Source organism: Sceloporus occidentalis, unplaced genomic scaffold, assembly GCF_023333645.1.
Source record: "Sceloporus occidentalis isolate IW3139 unplaced genomic scaffold, rSceOcc1.0.p SCAF_8, whole genome shotgun sequence".
Classification (NCBI taxonomy): Eukaryota; Metazoa; Chordata; class Lepidosauria; order Squamata; family Phrynosomatidae; genus Sceloporus; species Sceloporus occidentalis.
The window spans coordinates 47404944-47420032 of record NW_028316988.1 but is presented as its reverse complement, the minus strand read 5'-3'; the positions used below and the strand labels follow the sequence as shown (position 1 = coordinate 47420032).

Genomic DNA, 15089 nt, shown 5'->3' with positions numbered 1-15089 from the left:
TCATGAAGGCGGAACTGGGATGCTCATGATCCCAGCCAGTGTCACTTGTTCATGGAGGAACATGAGACAGGTAACTCAGCCCTGCAGCCTTGTGATGCTGGTTGTGTCCCTTCCGGTTTAGAAAAAAGGGTGAATAAGTGTAAAGGGGGTACTGCTGGATGTACTGTAGATACGTTCTAATGTGCAAATTAAACTTTCCTTCTTTATTCCCCCTTTGCGAGGTGAGATGGGAATGGTTTTACTTTGAATGGCTGCATCCAACATAATAGAAATAGAAGGATTTCATTGTCCAGTAGGGTAATTGAAGGGATCCAAATTTATTTTGGAAGAAAGCAGAAGCCTCCTTGTCCATCTCTGACCAGAGACATTTTCTTCCCCATCCAGACATTTACGTGCTTATTTTGAGATGCTTCATTTCAGCCTGGTCACTTGCTAAGCTGGTTGGGGATTCTGGTAACCATATATTTTCCCCACCAACCTCTCTACATAGAACCAGCCATCCTAGATTTGAAAAATATGTGGCTTTTTTTTTTTAAATGCTCTTACGGTGGAATCATTGGTGCTGTTGTTGTTTTTCCTTGAAAATGTTAGGAGTAGAATGAACATTAGGTGAAACTAAACTCTAAATAAAGGCTATAGCTGTCAGGAAAAGTTAAATCCTACTAATGTTATTTGTCATAGTTATTTTAATTTTCAAATTACAGGAGGCTTGGAGTAGGCCTGGATCCTTACATTTAATGGTGGCTTGCTTTGCTAATGTGTTTTGTTTCATTCTGGGGGTTTTAAAAGATGTCTTGAGGTGCTTATGTATGTGATAAGTCAGTCATGGGATTGGTAGATTTCATTAAGGACTTTTAAAAATCTTCCTACCCCCATAATTCTAAGCATTCTCTCAGGTCTCTGTTTATTTTAAATATGTTGTCTTTGTGCATTTTTCACATCAGCATGGAAAAACTAAAACAGTATCAAAGAGCAGTATTAAACAGATGAAAGCATCAGTCAAACAATGGAGGAGGAAAAATAGAAAAGTACAAAGCACCAGATCAATAGTCCAAGGTTTTATGAAACTGCAATTTGTTTCTAAAAAGAGAACAGGGAAGAAGATGGGTTTATGTTGCTTGGAACATCCATATTAGCATACGACTTTTCTTAAATAAACCAGAAGGGACATTTTAGATTGGCCTAATGCAAGCAATACGTTAATATGATTTCTCCCCCTTATAACCAAGACAGATACTTTAATCTTCTCTTTCCATTGGAATAGTATTCCAGAGCGTTGGGGTTGCCACCAAGAAGGTCCGGTTTTATGGAAGCTAGTCATGTCTTCCTTTGAAACAGAATCTTAAATAGGACTTCTTGGGAAGGTCTTGTGTTGATGGACCTATATGGGCTTGAGATTCCATAAGATAATTGGGCCCCAGGCTGTCAAGGGTTATAACTTCAAAACCAGCATATTAACAGAATTAAATTAGCACTATAATTGTACTGTATCTGGATTGTGGTCAAAGTGTATTCAGTTTTGTGTGTGTGTGTGTGTTGGTTTTTCCGCCTGTCATGTAAAAGGCTGTTGACTGATCTTACATTTTCTGTAATTCTGAGTAGGCAAATATATCTGTTCTTGGGTCCCATTCGAATCTGACCTTGGTTACATCTTATCTTGGATCACGCAACATAGATAACAGCCACATAATCAGCCGTGGGTAACCAAACCCCTTCTCTTTACTCTGTACAATGAAGCCATAATGATGGAATTGTTAAAGCATATTTGTTGTTTTTGCCATGCTGGAAGAATGACTCAGAGACACAACTTGGCAACCGCTGATAACTGATGCAGCTAGGGCCAAGTCAATTAAATACAATTTTTAAAATGTGCACCAGTCAGACTTTGACCCATAACAGTCAATTCAGAGTTAATCAGGTAACTGGAAAGTGGAATTTAATGATGGCGGTTTGAACAGAAAATACATTGCATGACAACAAAATCTGTCACTTTCTTCTCTATCTCCTTCTCCTCTCCCACTGATTTATTTGCTTATTTATATGTTTGAAACTTTTCGTTCCCATCTTTTTATAACTAAAAATTCTCAGGACACATTGGAGGAATAGTTTATAGAAAACGATAAGAGTTAAACTTTAAAATACATTCTCTAAAAACACAAACCGAAAACCAACCAATGGAATTGTTAAAATAGTTTTAAAAAGAAAAAGAAATGATGCCTAATGTCAAGGGTTTGGGTTGATTTTGGATTGCGGTCAAAGTCTACTCAGCTTTTTTTTGTCTTGTTTTTTCCCCCCGCCTGTCATGTAAAATGGTTAGTGAAGACAATGAAAAATATTTATTATATAATAATAATAATAATAATAATAATAATAATATCTTGCTTTGCCCCCCTTCCCCTCAAAATTGGGACTTTGAACGGCCCACAATTTAAAAGATCAATATAAGTAAAGACAATATAATTTAAAAAAATATTATGGACTGTCACCTAAACCTATTAAAATGGATTCTAGACAAATTGCCTTAGAGGAAAGCATTCCCATCTTTGGGGTATAATCACAGAGAAATCCTTTTTCCAGTTGCTGTCTGCCTGGAGGTTTTTTTAATACCTAGATTGAGAGGCATCTAAAGCTTAAAGGGTGATAGCTCATACTTAGCACTTTACCCAGACAGGGACAGGATGCCAATGAAGTCATGTTAAAAGTGGTGACATATGTCCTGACTAATACATCTCCATCAAACTTTTCCACAATAGCATCCATACTAAGCTAATTCTAGCTTCTGAATAGACTTCAAAGTCTGTCCCATGTGCAACACATAGTAGTAGTTTAGCCTGGACATTGATAGAGCATGGGATGGCAGTGGCCAGACCTAGGGCTGCCAGACTGAAACATGAAGATAGTTTCTATGCCTTTGATACAGTTGGCCCTTGTTATCTGCTAGGGTTTGGTTCCAGGGTCCTTCATGGGTACCAAAATCCATGGATGCTCAAGTCTCACTATATATAGTGTTAAAGTAAAATGGTGACCCTAAATCATTTTGGAATTTCTGTCTTTTTATAATATTTTTAAGCTGTGGGTGGTTGAATCTGTAGATAAAGAATCCATGGATATGGCAGACCAGCTGCAATTTTGCAGAAGAGAGAATTTTGGCAGGTGTTAGTTGTCATGCAAGCAGATAACAAGCAACTCCTCCTGAAATTCCCTTTCCTACACACATATTAAAGGTATAGAAGCTGTCTCTAGTTTTCATTGTGGCAACTTTAGCTAGGCTTAATTTTCAAAACATTTCCCCCTGGCTTAGACTTTCTTGTTGGAAATAAGAGAAATACCTCATTTTTCACTTTATTCATGGAAGGTCTTTTTTTTTTAAAGGAAAGATTAATTTTGCATATTAATGGATGAAATAGTGGTTAAGAAATTTTACTCTTGAGTTGATTTCAGTTGTTGCTGGGGCTTGTTTTAATTGTTGTCACCTGGGATGGAAGTGCTTTTAAATTACAACACTCTGTGCAATTTTAAATGTAGTTCAGGGTGGATTCACATGACCATGGGTTTTTCCCCCCCATGTAATGAGTAGGTTTATCACACACTGTTATTGTTCTTGAGAGCTGTTATCCCAAGAAACTGGCTCATTTCCACCCCAAAAGAAGACTGGCAGGATAATGTCACAGGATTGCCATGTGACGGAGAATAAATCTTAATGGCAAGTGTTGTGGAGTTCTGAGAGTTAGCATTTTGAACCACTTGGAATGAAGCAGATTTTGTCTTGCTGTAGCCTGATAAACAAGAAAGGGGAGATACTGACTTACCATAGATGTATTTTCCCTTTAGACAGTTCTTCCTGTTACCCCAAGATACTTCATTCACTAAATGTCAGGTTGGCCCTACTGAGGGACCAAGGGACCACTGTATATTGCTATGATTGTTTCCAAATTTTGTACCTAATTAGGTTTTATTTTATAATTCTAGATATTTTAAGGATTAGATGCATATTAACTGGGATTTCTCCCTCTGCCTTTTCCCATCCAAAGTGCATTATAGTCCACTTTAACAATATTTAATATATAGGACCTTAGGTCGTCAGTGATCCTAACTGCTTTTCTGTTCTGTTATTTTGACAGATTTAGTTCATTTAACTTGTTCTTCTGTTAAAACTGCTAAAGAAGATTTAGAGCCTGCTGTGGAGCAGTTATTCAGTGAAGCCACAGAAACAGGTAAAGGATTTAAAATAAAATTAAAAAGCAAACACATCAAACCATTTCACAGTCTTCCCTTTCAACTCCTCTTTTCCTCTTTCCAAGGTGATTGATACCCAGTCGGTGTCAGAAGCTGGGTTAAAAGCCCCTGCCTGCTTATCTGTTTGTCACTCTCTATTTACTGTGGCATGATTGCAGTTAGATGTGACTGTTCGCTCTCATTTTAACAACAAGTTAGCAGAACCATAATGGACCTCATAGCAGTCATTAGTCTATTTCATCCTGTTTTCCGTAGTCCTACCCTACAGTAACTCATCTTCCACTCTTCATATGATGTACATGGAACATTTTTTTAAAAAGCACTGGTCATAATCCTCTTCCCGAGCCTCACTGCCTCTCGCCTGAGTGCCACAGGTAGCCATGTCCCGAGTTTCATGGGTAACCAAACTTCTAAAATCTTACTTCTCTATTATCTGAAGAGAGTCCCTTAATGCAAATAGGAAAAACAGTAGCAAACATTAGTATGCTTAATTTTCTTTTCTGAAGGTGCATTTTTAAAAAGGTACATTTTCGCCTTTCAAAAACAGTGGGGAAAATTGCCTTGCAAATCTCCAGTGGGAAAGAGTATCAAAGAATAGGAAACACCCTGTTCCTTATGGCAACCTATCTGTAATGGAGGATTCCCGGATGGGGCTCATTGGTAGCTCTCAACTCCTTTGGGAGGAAGACATTTCCTAAGATATCTAGAATAATAAGCAGGTAGTGATTCAGACAAAATCCCACAACATTCCCACTGAGGAGCCTTTAGTGTCCAGCAGAGTTCAGAAAGTTAGTTTGAAGATAAAGGAATATTCACCTTCCTAGGTAGGATGGAAGCAAAGGCTCTCAGAGTGTTTTACCGATTGTTAATTTGACAGTTCCCTGCCCTCCAGCTTACAATCTAAAAAGAGATGACACCAAAAGAGAAGGGGATTGCAATTGGGGAAAGGGATCAAGTCCAGCAGATACTTCTGGTTCTTCTTTCCCTCCAAGGCCAGGTTGGTAGCAATGAAGATGGAGGGAGGGCCTTTCATCTTCCTCTGGGGCTAGGCCTGGTTAACGATAATAATATTAACAATAATTAGCATTTCTCCAGTGCTTTCATAACATATTAGTAATAATAAGAATTGCTTGACTATTTGATTTATATCCCATCTTTCGCACAAAAGGGGAACCAAAGGTGGCTTACTTGATTAACCACCAAAAATCATAGTATTAAGTCACAATTGGATTAAAAGCAGTTAAAAGGAACAGTAACAAAAATAAAACAGCCAGTCATTAAAATTAATAATAAACCCACTGTTGTTAATATTAGGAATTAAAATTATCCATATTCACCAGCTGTAATGGTTGGTCCCCAAGGACAGGAAATCCAAAGTTGGAAATGCATGTGATACATCTGATTGCATCAGATAAGAACTTGGATTCTGTGTATTTTGGATGTTCTCCAGGCCTCTAGTGAGAATTGTACCGGTTCAGTTTCATATGAAGAGGCATTGTTTGGGAGTTTCATGGACTCTCCATCATACAGAATAACAATAGGTCAAGCTATAATCTCCGGTTTTTATTTAGGCAGGCTTTATTCTTCCATTAGCAGACCAGAGAGACCTTTCGTATAAATGCTGAAAATCCATTTGCTGTTGCTCCAAATATATCTCCTGTAATTTACCTTTTTAAAAAAGTGATGTTGTAAAGATCTGAAAAATAGGAAAAAGTGGTTAGAGTGCCGCTTAGTGTTCCCTTGTCCTCTCTCGCTTTTTTTTTTCTTTCTTAACATTAATCTTAATGCTTAAAGTGATCTGGTTTTGAAGTGATGTATTGTTTGGAAGCTGCCTGAAATTCTTTTGGAGGAACTCTGTGATCAGAAGGGTCCTCAGGTGCATTGAGGCACTGAGAAGCTAGTTTTCACTGACACATAGGCCTTTTTATCATCAAGATGAGGTAGTGGTCGTATTTTAATTAAAATGTCAGAACAAATACTGTTGGAGTTATTGAAAATGAATCACCAGATAAAGTGAGCACTGGGCCATGGCAGGTCAGAGAAGCAAAGTCACCTGAAGGAAGAGGACTCTATTCATTTTCCTGACTAAATGAAGAAGAGGTAACTTTTTTTAAAATATAAGCAGTAGGAACTTTTAATAACGTTTTAAAAAGAACTCCTTCCCTAAAGTCAAGCACCACATCTTTCTGCCACCAGCATGAAACAAAACAATATGGAGGGAAAGATTAACAAAGAAAAAGTTGACAGCACACACACTGAGGGCTGAAACCCAGTTTGATCATATTTTTTATTTACTTACATAGTAGATTTACATACCACACAAATGGCAGATACCCTTAGGATGTTTCAGAATAATTTAAAATAGCAACACCCAAAACACTGTATTAAAACAACCAGAACAATAAGACAACCAATTAAACCATTTTTAAAAGCCAGCAATGAGACCAATAATAAAAGCAACAAATTAAAATTAAACACCTGCTGGAAGATGAAGGTCCGAGCCTAACATCTAAACAAATGTAATGAGGATGCTGGGTGGACCTCCCTACAGAAGGCAGTCATATGGGTAGATAGTTCTTGGTAGCTACCTCTAGTATCCTTGTGTTTGGGGAACAGTCAATCAATCATTTCATTGCAGTCAATGACCATCTGAAATGACCATATGTGGGTGGTTGTTGGTACCCAGAGAAGAGCCTTTGAAGGATAACCTTCACAGTTTCATAAAAGCATTTCAAAGAAGGGACTGCCTCAGATAGACTAATCCTAAACTGTCTAGGCAGGGCCTTCATGGTCAATTCCAGCACCTTGAACTTATTTAATTATGCGCCATCCTCCATATCCACAGATTTTTTTATCCACAGATTCAGCTATTCATGGTTCCAAAAAACAAACCTTGATTTTGCTGTTTTACATAAGTGACACCATTTCACGATGCCATTGTATTGAATGGGACTTGAGCATCCACAGATTTTGATATCCGTGGGAATTCTGGAATCAAACCCTGGTAGAACCAAACCCCACATACCAACGGCCCACTGCATACGAACATAGGAGTCACGTTGGATCAGACCACAAGCATATTTAGTCCACATTCCCTCGGAGTATGGTGGAGTCTCTTCTTTGCAGGTTTTAAAACAGAGGCTGGATGGCCAGGGTGCTTTTGATTGTGAGTTCCTGCATGGCAGAATGGGGTTGGACAGGATGACCCTTGTGGTCTCTTCCAACTCTATGATCCTATGATTGTTTGCATTGTGGTCAATCATTTGCCCAATGGAAACTTCTTTGTTTTTAGATTGAAAGTCTGAGGGCAGGGAACTGTCAAATAAACAATCTGTAAGCTGCTCTGAGAGCCTTGTGGCTGAAGAGCAGGGTATAAATACTCTAAATAAATAAATAAGCTCACCAGCAGGACCTGAGGGCAACTGCATCCTCCGTCTTGCAGTCCCTGGCAGCTAATACCCAGAGATATGCTGCCTCAGATACTGGAAGTGATATGTAGCCACCCAGTTTAGTAAGATGGCCTCATTCCCCATGAATTCGTCCGGTCCTTTTTAAAATCCATCCACGTTGGCAGCCACCTTCTAACAATGAATTCTGCCATTTAACTGTGTGCTGTGTGAAGAAGTGCTTCCTTTTATCTGTCCTGAATCTCCTATTTAGTTTCAGCGGATGACCCCAGATTCTAATATTGTAAGAAAGGGAGAAAAGCTTTCCCTTATCTACTTTCGCTGCACTATGTATAATTCTATACACCTCTGTCATGCCTCTCCTTACTCACCTTTTTTCCAGGCTAAACAGCTCCCAAAATTGAAGCTCTTTCTTATAGATACATTTCTCCACTCCCTCGGGCATGATGGGTGCCCTCTTCTGCCCTTTTCCACCTCTTCAATATCCTTTTTAGCTTCAGGTAAACTGAACTATACCCAGTCATTCGAGATGTGGTTACACCAAGGATTTATAAAAAAAGGTATAAGTATGACATTGGCAGTTTTAGAATTCAAATTGTGGTAGTTTTAATTTGACTCTGAAACGAGCAGAAATAGATACCAAGCAAATATCTCCAGAGAGGCAATTCTATATTCTGGGCATCAGCACTTCAAAGATCCTAAGGCCCAGCATTATATGGTTTGTTTGTTTTTTAACTCTTTCACTGGATTGTACAAGACTAATTTGCAACTGAGCACTAATAAGTCAAATGGTTTTTTCATCATTTCAGGAGATAAAGGAGCAGGAGAAGGACAAAAGCCTCAGATTCTCTGGTCAGTCTATTTCAACATGAAAGACTCATCGGACATAAACAGGGCTTCATATGACAGCTTACCCTCCAATATCTATGTTTGTTCTGGGCCAGACAGTGCTTTGGGAAATGACTGTGCAGTCAAACAGGTAAGGAAATCTCAGATTTTTCAGCTCTTGACTGAACATTGGTAACAGGGGGAATGATGCTAGCAAAGTGCTTCTGATCCACTTTGACAATGTTGTTAAATTCTTCTTCTAAGTAGCAGTCAGTTTTCCAAGTCCTAGAATCTATAAAAACAATTTATCTCTTTTAAAAATCCAGCCAGGGACATAAGGAAAATGTGCTCCATCAAGTGTCATGATCCTGAGCCAAGCAGGAAAGTATATAGTCAACACAAACATCTTGAATTTGTCTCCATATACAATTGACTGCAGGTCTGAATACCACTAGCTCACTAAACAAAGTTGAGAAAAGAAATTTTGGACACACAGATACCTTCTGCACAGACAGGGTTAAGGTCTGGATCTTTTAAAAGTTCTGAAGCTGCAAGTCTAACCCTTAAAAGAGAGCAGCAAAAACTCCATCCAGAACAAATAGACAAAAACTATTTCAATGAGACACCACCTGTCTTCTCTGGATTTGGCTTCAGCATAATTCTTAACAGTGCAGCCCATTAGTAACTCCACTGTCTATTTAATGGAGATGCCCCACAGCTGTTAATGTTATTGGTATAATGCACTTGGATGTCACAAGGCCTCGCAAGAAGAGACAGGACAACCTCTCTTGGTGTCATTTGCTCAGTTGCCATCTTCAAGGGGAAGTTGCAACACCCACTCTAACCTCTTGGGAGATATGGCAGCTTTGGGTAAGATCAGAGAGCTTGAGGGTGTGAAAAAGGGGGTTGGGGTCACATACAGCCCACACTTTTCCCACCCTGATCTAAACCAGTGCTCTATAATAATCTGGTTTCTGGACTGGTGCAGACTGGTGCTGTTGGCAGGTTTCCAGGAAATAAATAATAGGCACAAATATGGTGCCAATTCCTGGCACTACCACATCAGATCGTCTGAGAAGTATTGATCTAGACCACACAACGATTCTTTCAGAGGGTGTACAATTTGAGCAAAACAAGTAATTTTTCTAATTCCCAGACAACGGTTTACCTTTCTATGGTCCCCTTGGACAGAGTGGGGAAAGTCCATTCCCCATGGACTATCCATGGGAAGAGATGCACTCCCATCATCTGCACTGTGTTGCTGCCTCAATACTTTATTCTGGCCCCATTTATTGTAACTAAAGCCATTGTACTGACTGAAACCCAAATGAAGAAAGGGCACAGTTAAAAATCCAAGAGGAAAGGACAGAAGGCCAGCCCTCAAGAGTCCTAGAAGAGGTGAGCTCCTGTACCCCAGTCTCAGTTAAAGTTTATGGGCAGAATGCTGCAAGGAGATAGGCATGGAAAGGTAATTTTTCCAAGCTCCCAGAGAAATTACCTTCCCCGCACCCAAGAAAAATGCTTTTCCTGGGAGGAAAAAAAGCCCCACACCCCAGGAAATGCTCCAAGCTAATCCAAGGAAGGTTTCTTAATACCAGCCCCTCTTTAGAAATAAATGCATCTCTATTCCACTTCAGCTGCCTCAAGCTATTGTACTTTTTTGTAAAGCATTTATTAATATCATAGAAGCCTTATGCTTCCTAGAAGTCTTTGATCTTCTTTTATCCTCTTAACTGGCAAATTATTGCCTTGTAAAACAAAATTAAGACTACTATTAGCCTTTGAAAATACAGATCAGATGTGAGAGTTTGGGCTGTCTCAGCTGTTCTTCTTAAAAAGACCATTGATAATGTCTGTTTTAAAAAAATTGCAGCTGCTTTAAATTCTTGCATATACACTCGTCCCCCGGGTTACGAAATTAATTCGTTCCGGCGCCATTTTCGTAACCCGGAAGTCTTTCGTTAGCCGAATCCCCATAGGCGCTAATGGGGAAAGCCGCGTTTTGGTGCGAAATAGCGCCGAAAAGCACCAAAACTTTTTTCGCAAGCCGGGGAAACGTTCGTAACCCGGAAATAATTAATTAATGTTTTTTTCTTCGTAACCCGAAAAATTCGCAACGCGGCGCGTTCGTATCCCGGGGGACGAGTGTATTCTCTGTAGCCTGAGTCATTTAAAAATTAATGGTTACTGTTCCCTTCTGAGCTTCAGCAGTTGAGAAAGTTATCCTTGCATGCCCAGACTGAGGGACATAGCTTAAAATGCTTTTATACACTTGTAGCCAGCTGTCAATGTGAAACTGTACATGTTACATTGCTTGTGAATGCTGCACAGCCTTTGTCTATCTCTTCCTTTCAGATCCCGGGGTCTTAAAAATGCTCAGCATTGGTGACATTGTGTCTATGGTGCTTTTCTATAGTCTCTAAACCTTTAGATTGACAAAAATATGCAAAACTACTCTGTTTTCCTTGGTGTTTAAAGAATTATAACAAGCAGGTATGAAGTGCAAAGGCTAGTAATATTATTGTGCAGTTGCTTGGAAAGGAATGAAAATTCCTGGTTCCCAGGATGTGATCTAAAGGCATGTGATACATCAGATTAGTACCTGGAAAGGAGACCTTTTGGGAACCCCATATATGTCACCTTGAATTCCATGTAAGAAGATAGGATGCATAGGATGAATGCATAACACCTAACTTTTATTTATTATTCATTTATTTACAGTATTTATACCCCATCCTGTGTGTTGTAAATTGTTTTTGGTGTTATTAGTTGTTTAATATTATTTTTAAGATGATTTTTTTTCAGATTTTTTTTCACTGGGTTGTACTTGTTTTTATATATAAACTGTCTTGAGTTTGGGGGGGAAAGGCAGAGTGAAAAGAAAGATCATCATCATGGCTGAAATCCTATGGGTTAGTCTCAAACAGAGTAGCTCTACTGAATCAATTGTTCAATGCTGACTCACAGCACACATCAGTGCAATCTGATTCAATGGCTGTCCTCTAGTCAGAACTAATAATAGGAGTAAGGCTGTGACAGTATGACTACGGCAAGAAATAATTCCCCTTGATTCCTAGATTCTTGGATCTGAATCATTGGAGCTTCAAAACTCCTGCCTATAACCCTGGTAGACTGAGACATCAGTAACAGGAATAAGACATGAAATACCACATTTATTAGAATGCAAAGAATAAAATTTATGTCCATATGTACCCTGCAAGAGGATATATTTACTCCTGACAAGCCCTCTGGCTGCTAGATGCATATAAGTAACCATGGCCTGTACTTCTGTTCCTTGTGGAGGTTCCTTTGTAGATGTGGATTGGTTTGTGGCTTCAACCACTAAGCAAATGCATCTTTCTTTCTTTCTTTCCCACCCTTCTCCACCTTCCAAATAGGCTGAAGCTATTTTTCAAGAGATGTTCCCCAAGGAAGAATTCTGCCCACCACCTCCAAATCCAGAAGATATCATCTATGATGGAGATGGTTCTCAACCAGAGGATCCTGGATTTGGTAATCCACCAGAAGACAAGCCAGAGAATATACCTGAGAAGAACATCGAAGAGAAGGAAGGGCCCCCTGAGGAATGAATTGATGATAAGGCCATAACTATATCCAAGTCATGATAGACTCTGACTAAGGTTCAGTCATTTCAGAAGAATAACCAACGGTTTGTCATATGGTTCCATTGGAACATTACAAAGATGAGTTGAAATGGGACAGGATTTTGTCTACCATCACATGCTGAGATGTAATACATGCTTGGCTTATTTCTCATGGAAATATATGTTACTGTTTTGTAAATAGGTTCCCCCATTCCATGCGGTTTACTGAATTCAACAGCAGCACAATGGTTTGTTCAGTTTTTTGGGATTGATTTTCTTTTAAAAGTCATAGGAAACCCCCAATTGCATTCTCAGAAAACAACTTGGGTGGATTAGAGGGCAGGCAGTGGCCAACAGCATTCTGGTTTTAGTTGATCTCACAGAAGATCTTCATCAGAAGGAAAGAATTCAGGTACTATTCCATTTTCTTTGGCTTGCTGTGCAGAATGTCACAGAAGTGGCTTTGAAGCTCCGCTGTCATATGCTTGCTAGAAATATACAATAAAATAGATATTCTTGCCTTCTTGGAAATGTTTGTTTGGTAGCTCTTTAGAATGTAAAGACTCGCTCCTTTAATCTTATTGAAGAATTTGACTATATTTATCACTCATATTTATGGTTTAAGAAACACTGTACCTGGTTATTCCTTGAAGTTCTGAGTGACCAATAGCCTGTGCTACTGCAATCTTTGTGGCAGGATCTCCCCATAACTGAAGAACCCAGTTCTTTACCTTCTCTTTGTCGTCTGCTGCATTCACTCTTAACAATTTTAGTGTGCGGCCATATTGCCAGTCACCCTTCTGACTGGTCAAATTGCATAATAGCTAGGAATGCCAAATAAAAAAATAGGATGTGGTCCTGATGTGGATGTGATCCTGACATGAATGTAGTCTTCCCATTTCTCAGATGATCCTGATGTACTTCCTGCACATGTGCCAAGCGCATAAAGAAGAAAGACGTTCTATCAAGTCTTATGGTTATCCCTCCAGGCACTGTTCCTGCACCCCTATGGGGAAGGATCATAGAATCATAAAGTTGGAAAGGGCCTCGGGGATAAAGTGAATTTTCAAAAGTATACATCTTAAGATTAAGATAACACTTTTACAAATGAATCAGCATTTGAGTGACTGTCTTTAAAAAAAAACTAAATGAAGAAACTAAGCTGAAAAGAGTTCACTTTGCTCTTATTCTTGGCAAATACATCTAAAATTGAGGATAATTTGAAATGCATTTTTAATAAGGACTATTTGTCAAAAAAAAAACCCTTGTAACTACAGCTCATAAATATGGATTTATAAGCAGAAGGACACGATGTGGAACAAATATGCAAAGACCTTTCATTAGTGAGGAATGAAACTAGCCAAATATTGGCCATGGTGATGGGACTGTGGCTGTGGAGGGTGGGTTGGGTTGTGGAGGCATCCCTTTGAGGGGACTGTGTGCACAGATACACATTGCCCCATTAAATCTGTCTGTGACAACTAGGCTTTCAGTTTGGGGGCTGGAGCAGAGTTAGCTTCAAAGTTGAAAGGACTCAAACCAAAGTTTGCCCCCTCCCATTCTTCACAAGTGTCCTGAGATCCTTTTTAATTTATCTGAATACTCTGTCTTAGTGCTTTTAACTTCTAGCTGTCTTCTTGCTAGTTCTCTCAGTACCCTGAAAACTCAGTTGTGGTGGTGCAATAGCGGGATACATGTATGGCCCTCACAACAAAAGCAGTGCAGCTCCTTGAGGTATTCACCCCATTTCCTTGGGGTTCTGAAGCCCTTCAAGAAGGATATTGACAAGCTGGAGTGTGTCCAGAGGAGGGCGACCAACATGGGGAAAGATCTGGAAACCATGCCCTATGATGAGCGGCTTAGAAAGTTGGGTATGTTTAACCTGGAGAGGAGAAGGTTAAAGGGTGACATGATAGCCATGTTTAAATATTTGAAGGGATGTCACTGAGGAGGGAGCAAGCTTGTTTTCTGCTGCTCCATAGACTAGGACAAGGGGTAGTGAATTCAAACTGCAGGAAAGGAGATCCCACCTCAACACTGAGAAGAGCTTCCTGATGGTAAGAGCTGTTCAGCAGTGGAACGCCTGCTTCAGAGTGTAGTGGAGTCTTTCTTTGGCAATTTTTAATCAGAGGCTGGATGGATGTCGGGAGTGTTTTGTGTCTTTCTGCATGGCAGGGGATTGGCTCTTGTGGTCTCTTCCAATCCTATAATTTTCTATGATGCTGACCCTGGGCTGAAAGATAGGCTTTTATCTTTACAGCATCATCTGCCTTTACCGTCCAGCTGAAAGTATTTACATACCTATGTAGGAGAAAGTCATGGGATGCAGATTGAGACAGGCTATCGAGGGCTTGCCATATCCTTCAGCCATTAAGATTCGCACCTGCTCTTTTCCAAATAGCCTTGTCCATTATTCTCTCTCTTGATCACAGGGGTCAGAATCCTGAAGCCTTTCAGAAGGTGTTGGACTTCATCTCCCAGCATTCCTTACCATCAATCATGCTGTTGAGGGCTGCTGGTAGATGCAGCCAAAAAGGGCTCTGGAGGGCTCTGTTTTTCCATCCCTACACTGGACTGTCACAAACCTGCTGTCAATTGGCCTTTATAATTATCAATGAAGAGCCATTTCAAAGAATGAAAGGAGTGTATGTCAGAGAAAAGAACAGGAAATGTTTCCATGCTAGAGAGTCTTAAAATGTGAATAGATAAGTCAAAATGGATAACAGTTTAACAGCCTTTTCCAGTCTTGTTTGCTAGCTACGAGATTTTGCTTTGGTAGCTTGCTATTCCCATTTTACAGATAGAGAACTGAGGCCGAGAGCAAGAATCTTACCCAAGGATAACATGGATGACATTTCAACAATGCATTGTAGTCAACAGAGAATTTATCTATACTGCACCGTTTGTAGTAGTTTGATACCGTTTTTACTGCCTTGGCTCCATCCTATAAAATCTAGGAATTAGTCATTTGATGAGGAATGTTGAATTCTGAGTAGAATTCTAGGATTAAAGA

At 39.5% G+C, this 15089-nt stretch overlaps 1 protein-coding gene across 2 annotated transcripts in view; it reads left to right on the top strand.

Annotated features, from left to right (window-relative positions):
• Nucleotides 1-12607, top strand: part of CHM (CHM Rab escort protein) — a 67088-nt gene extending 54481 nt beyond the window's left edge. For both annotated transcript variants that reach the window (XM_089536551.1, XM_089536550.1), the window contains 3 exons: nt 4122-4214; nt 8453-8622; nt 11870-12607. In XM_089536551.1, coding sequence (XP_089392677.1) covers nt 4122-4214; nt 8453-8622; nt 11870-12061 — 455 coding nt within the window. In that variant the 3' untranslated portion in view covers nt 12062-12607. The remainder of the gene's footprint in view (nt 1-4121; nt 4215-8452; nt 8623-11869) is intronic.
• The last annotated feature ends 2482 nt before the right edge of the window (nt 12608-15089 follow it).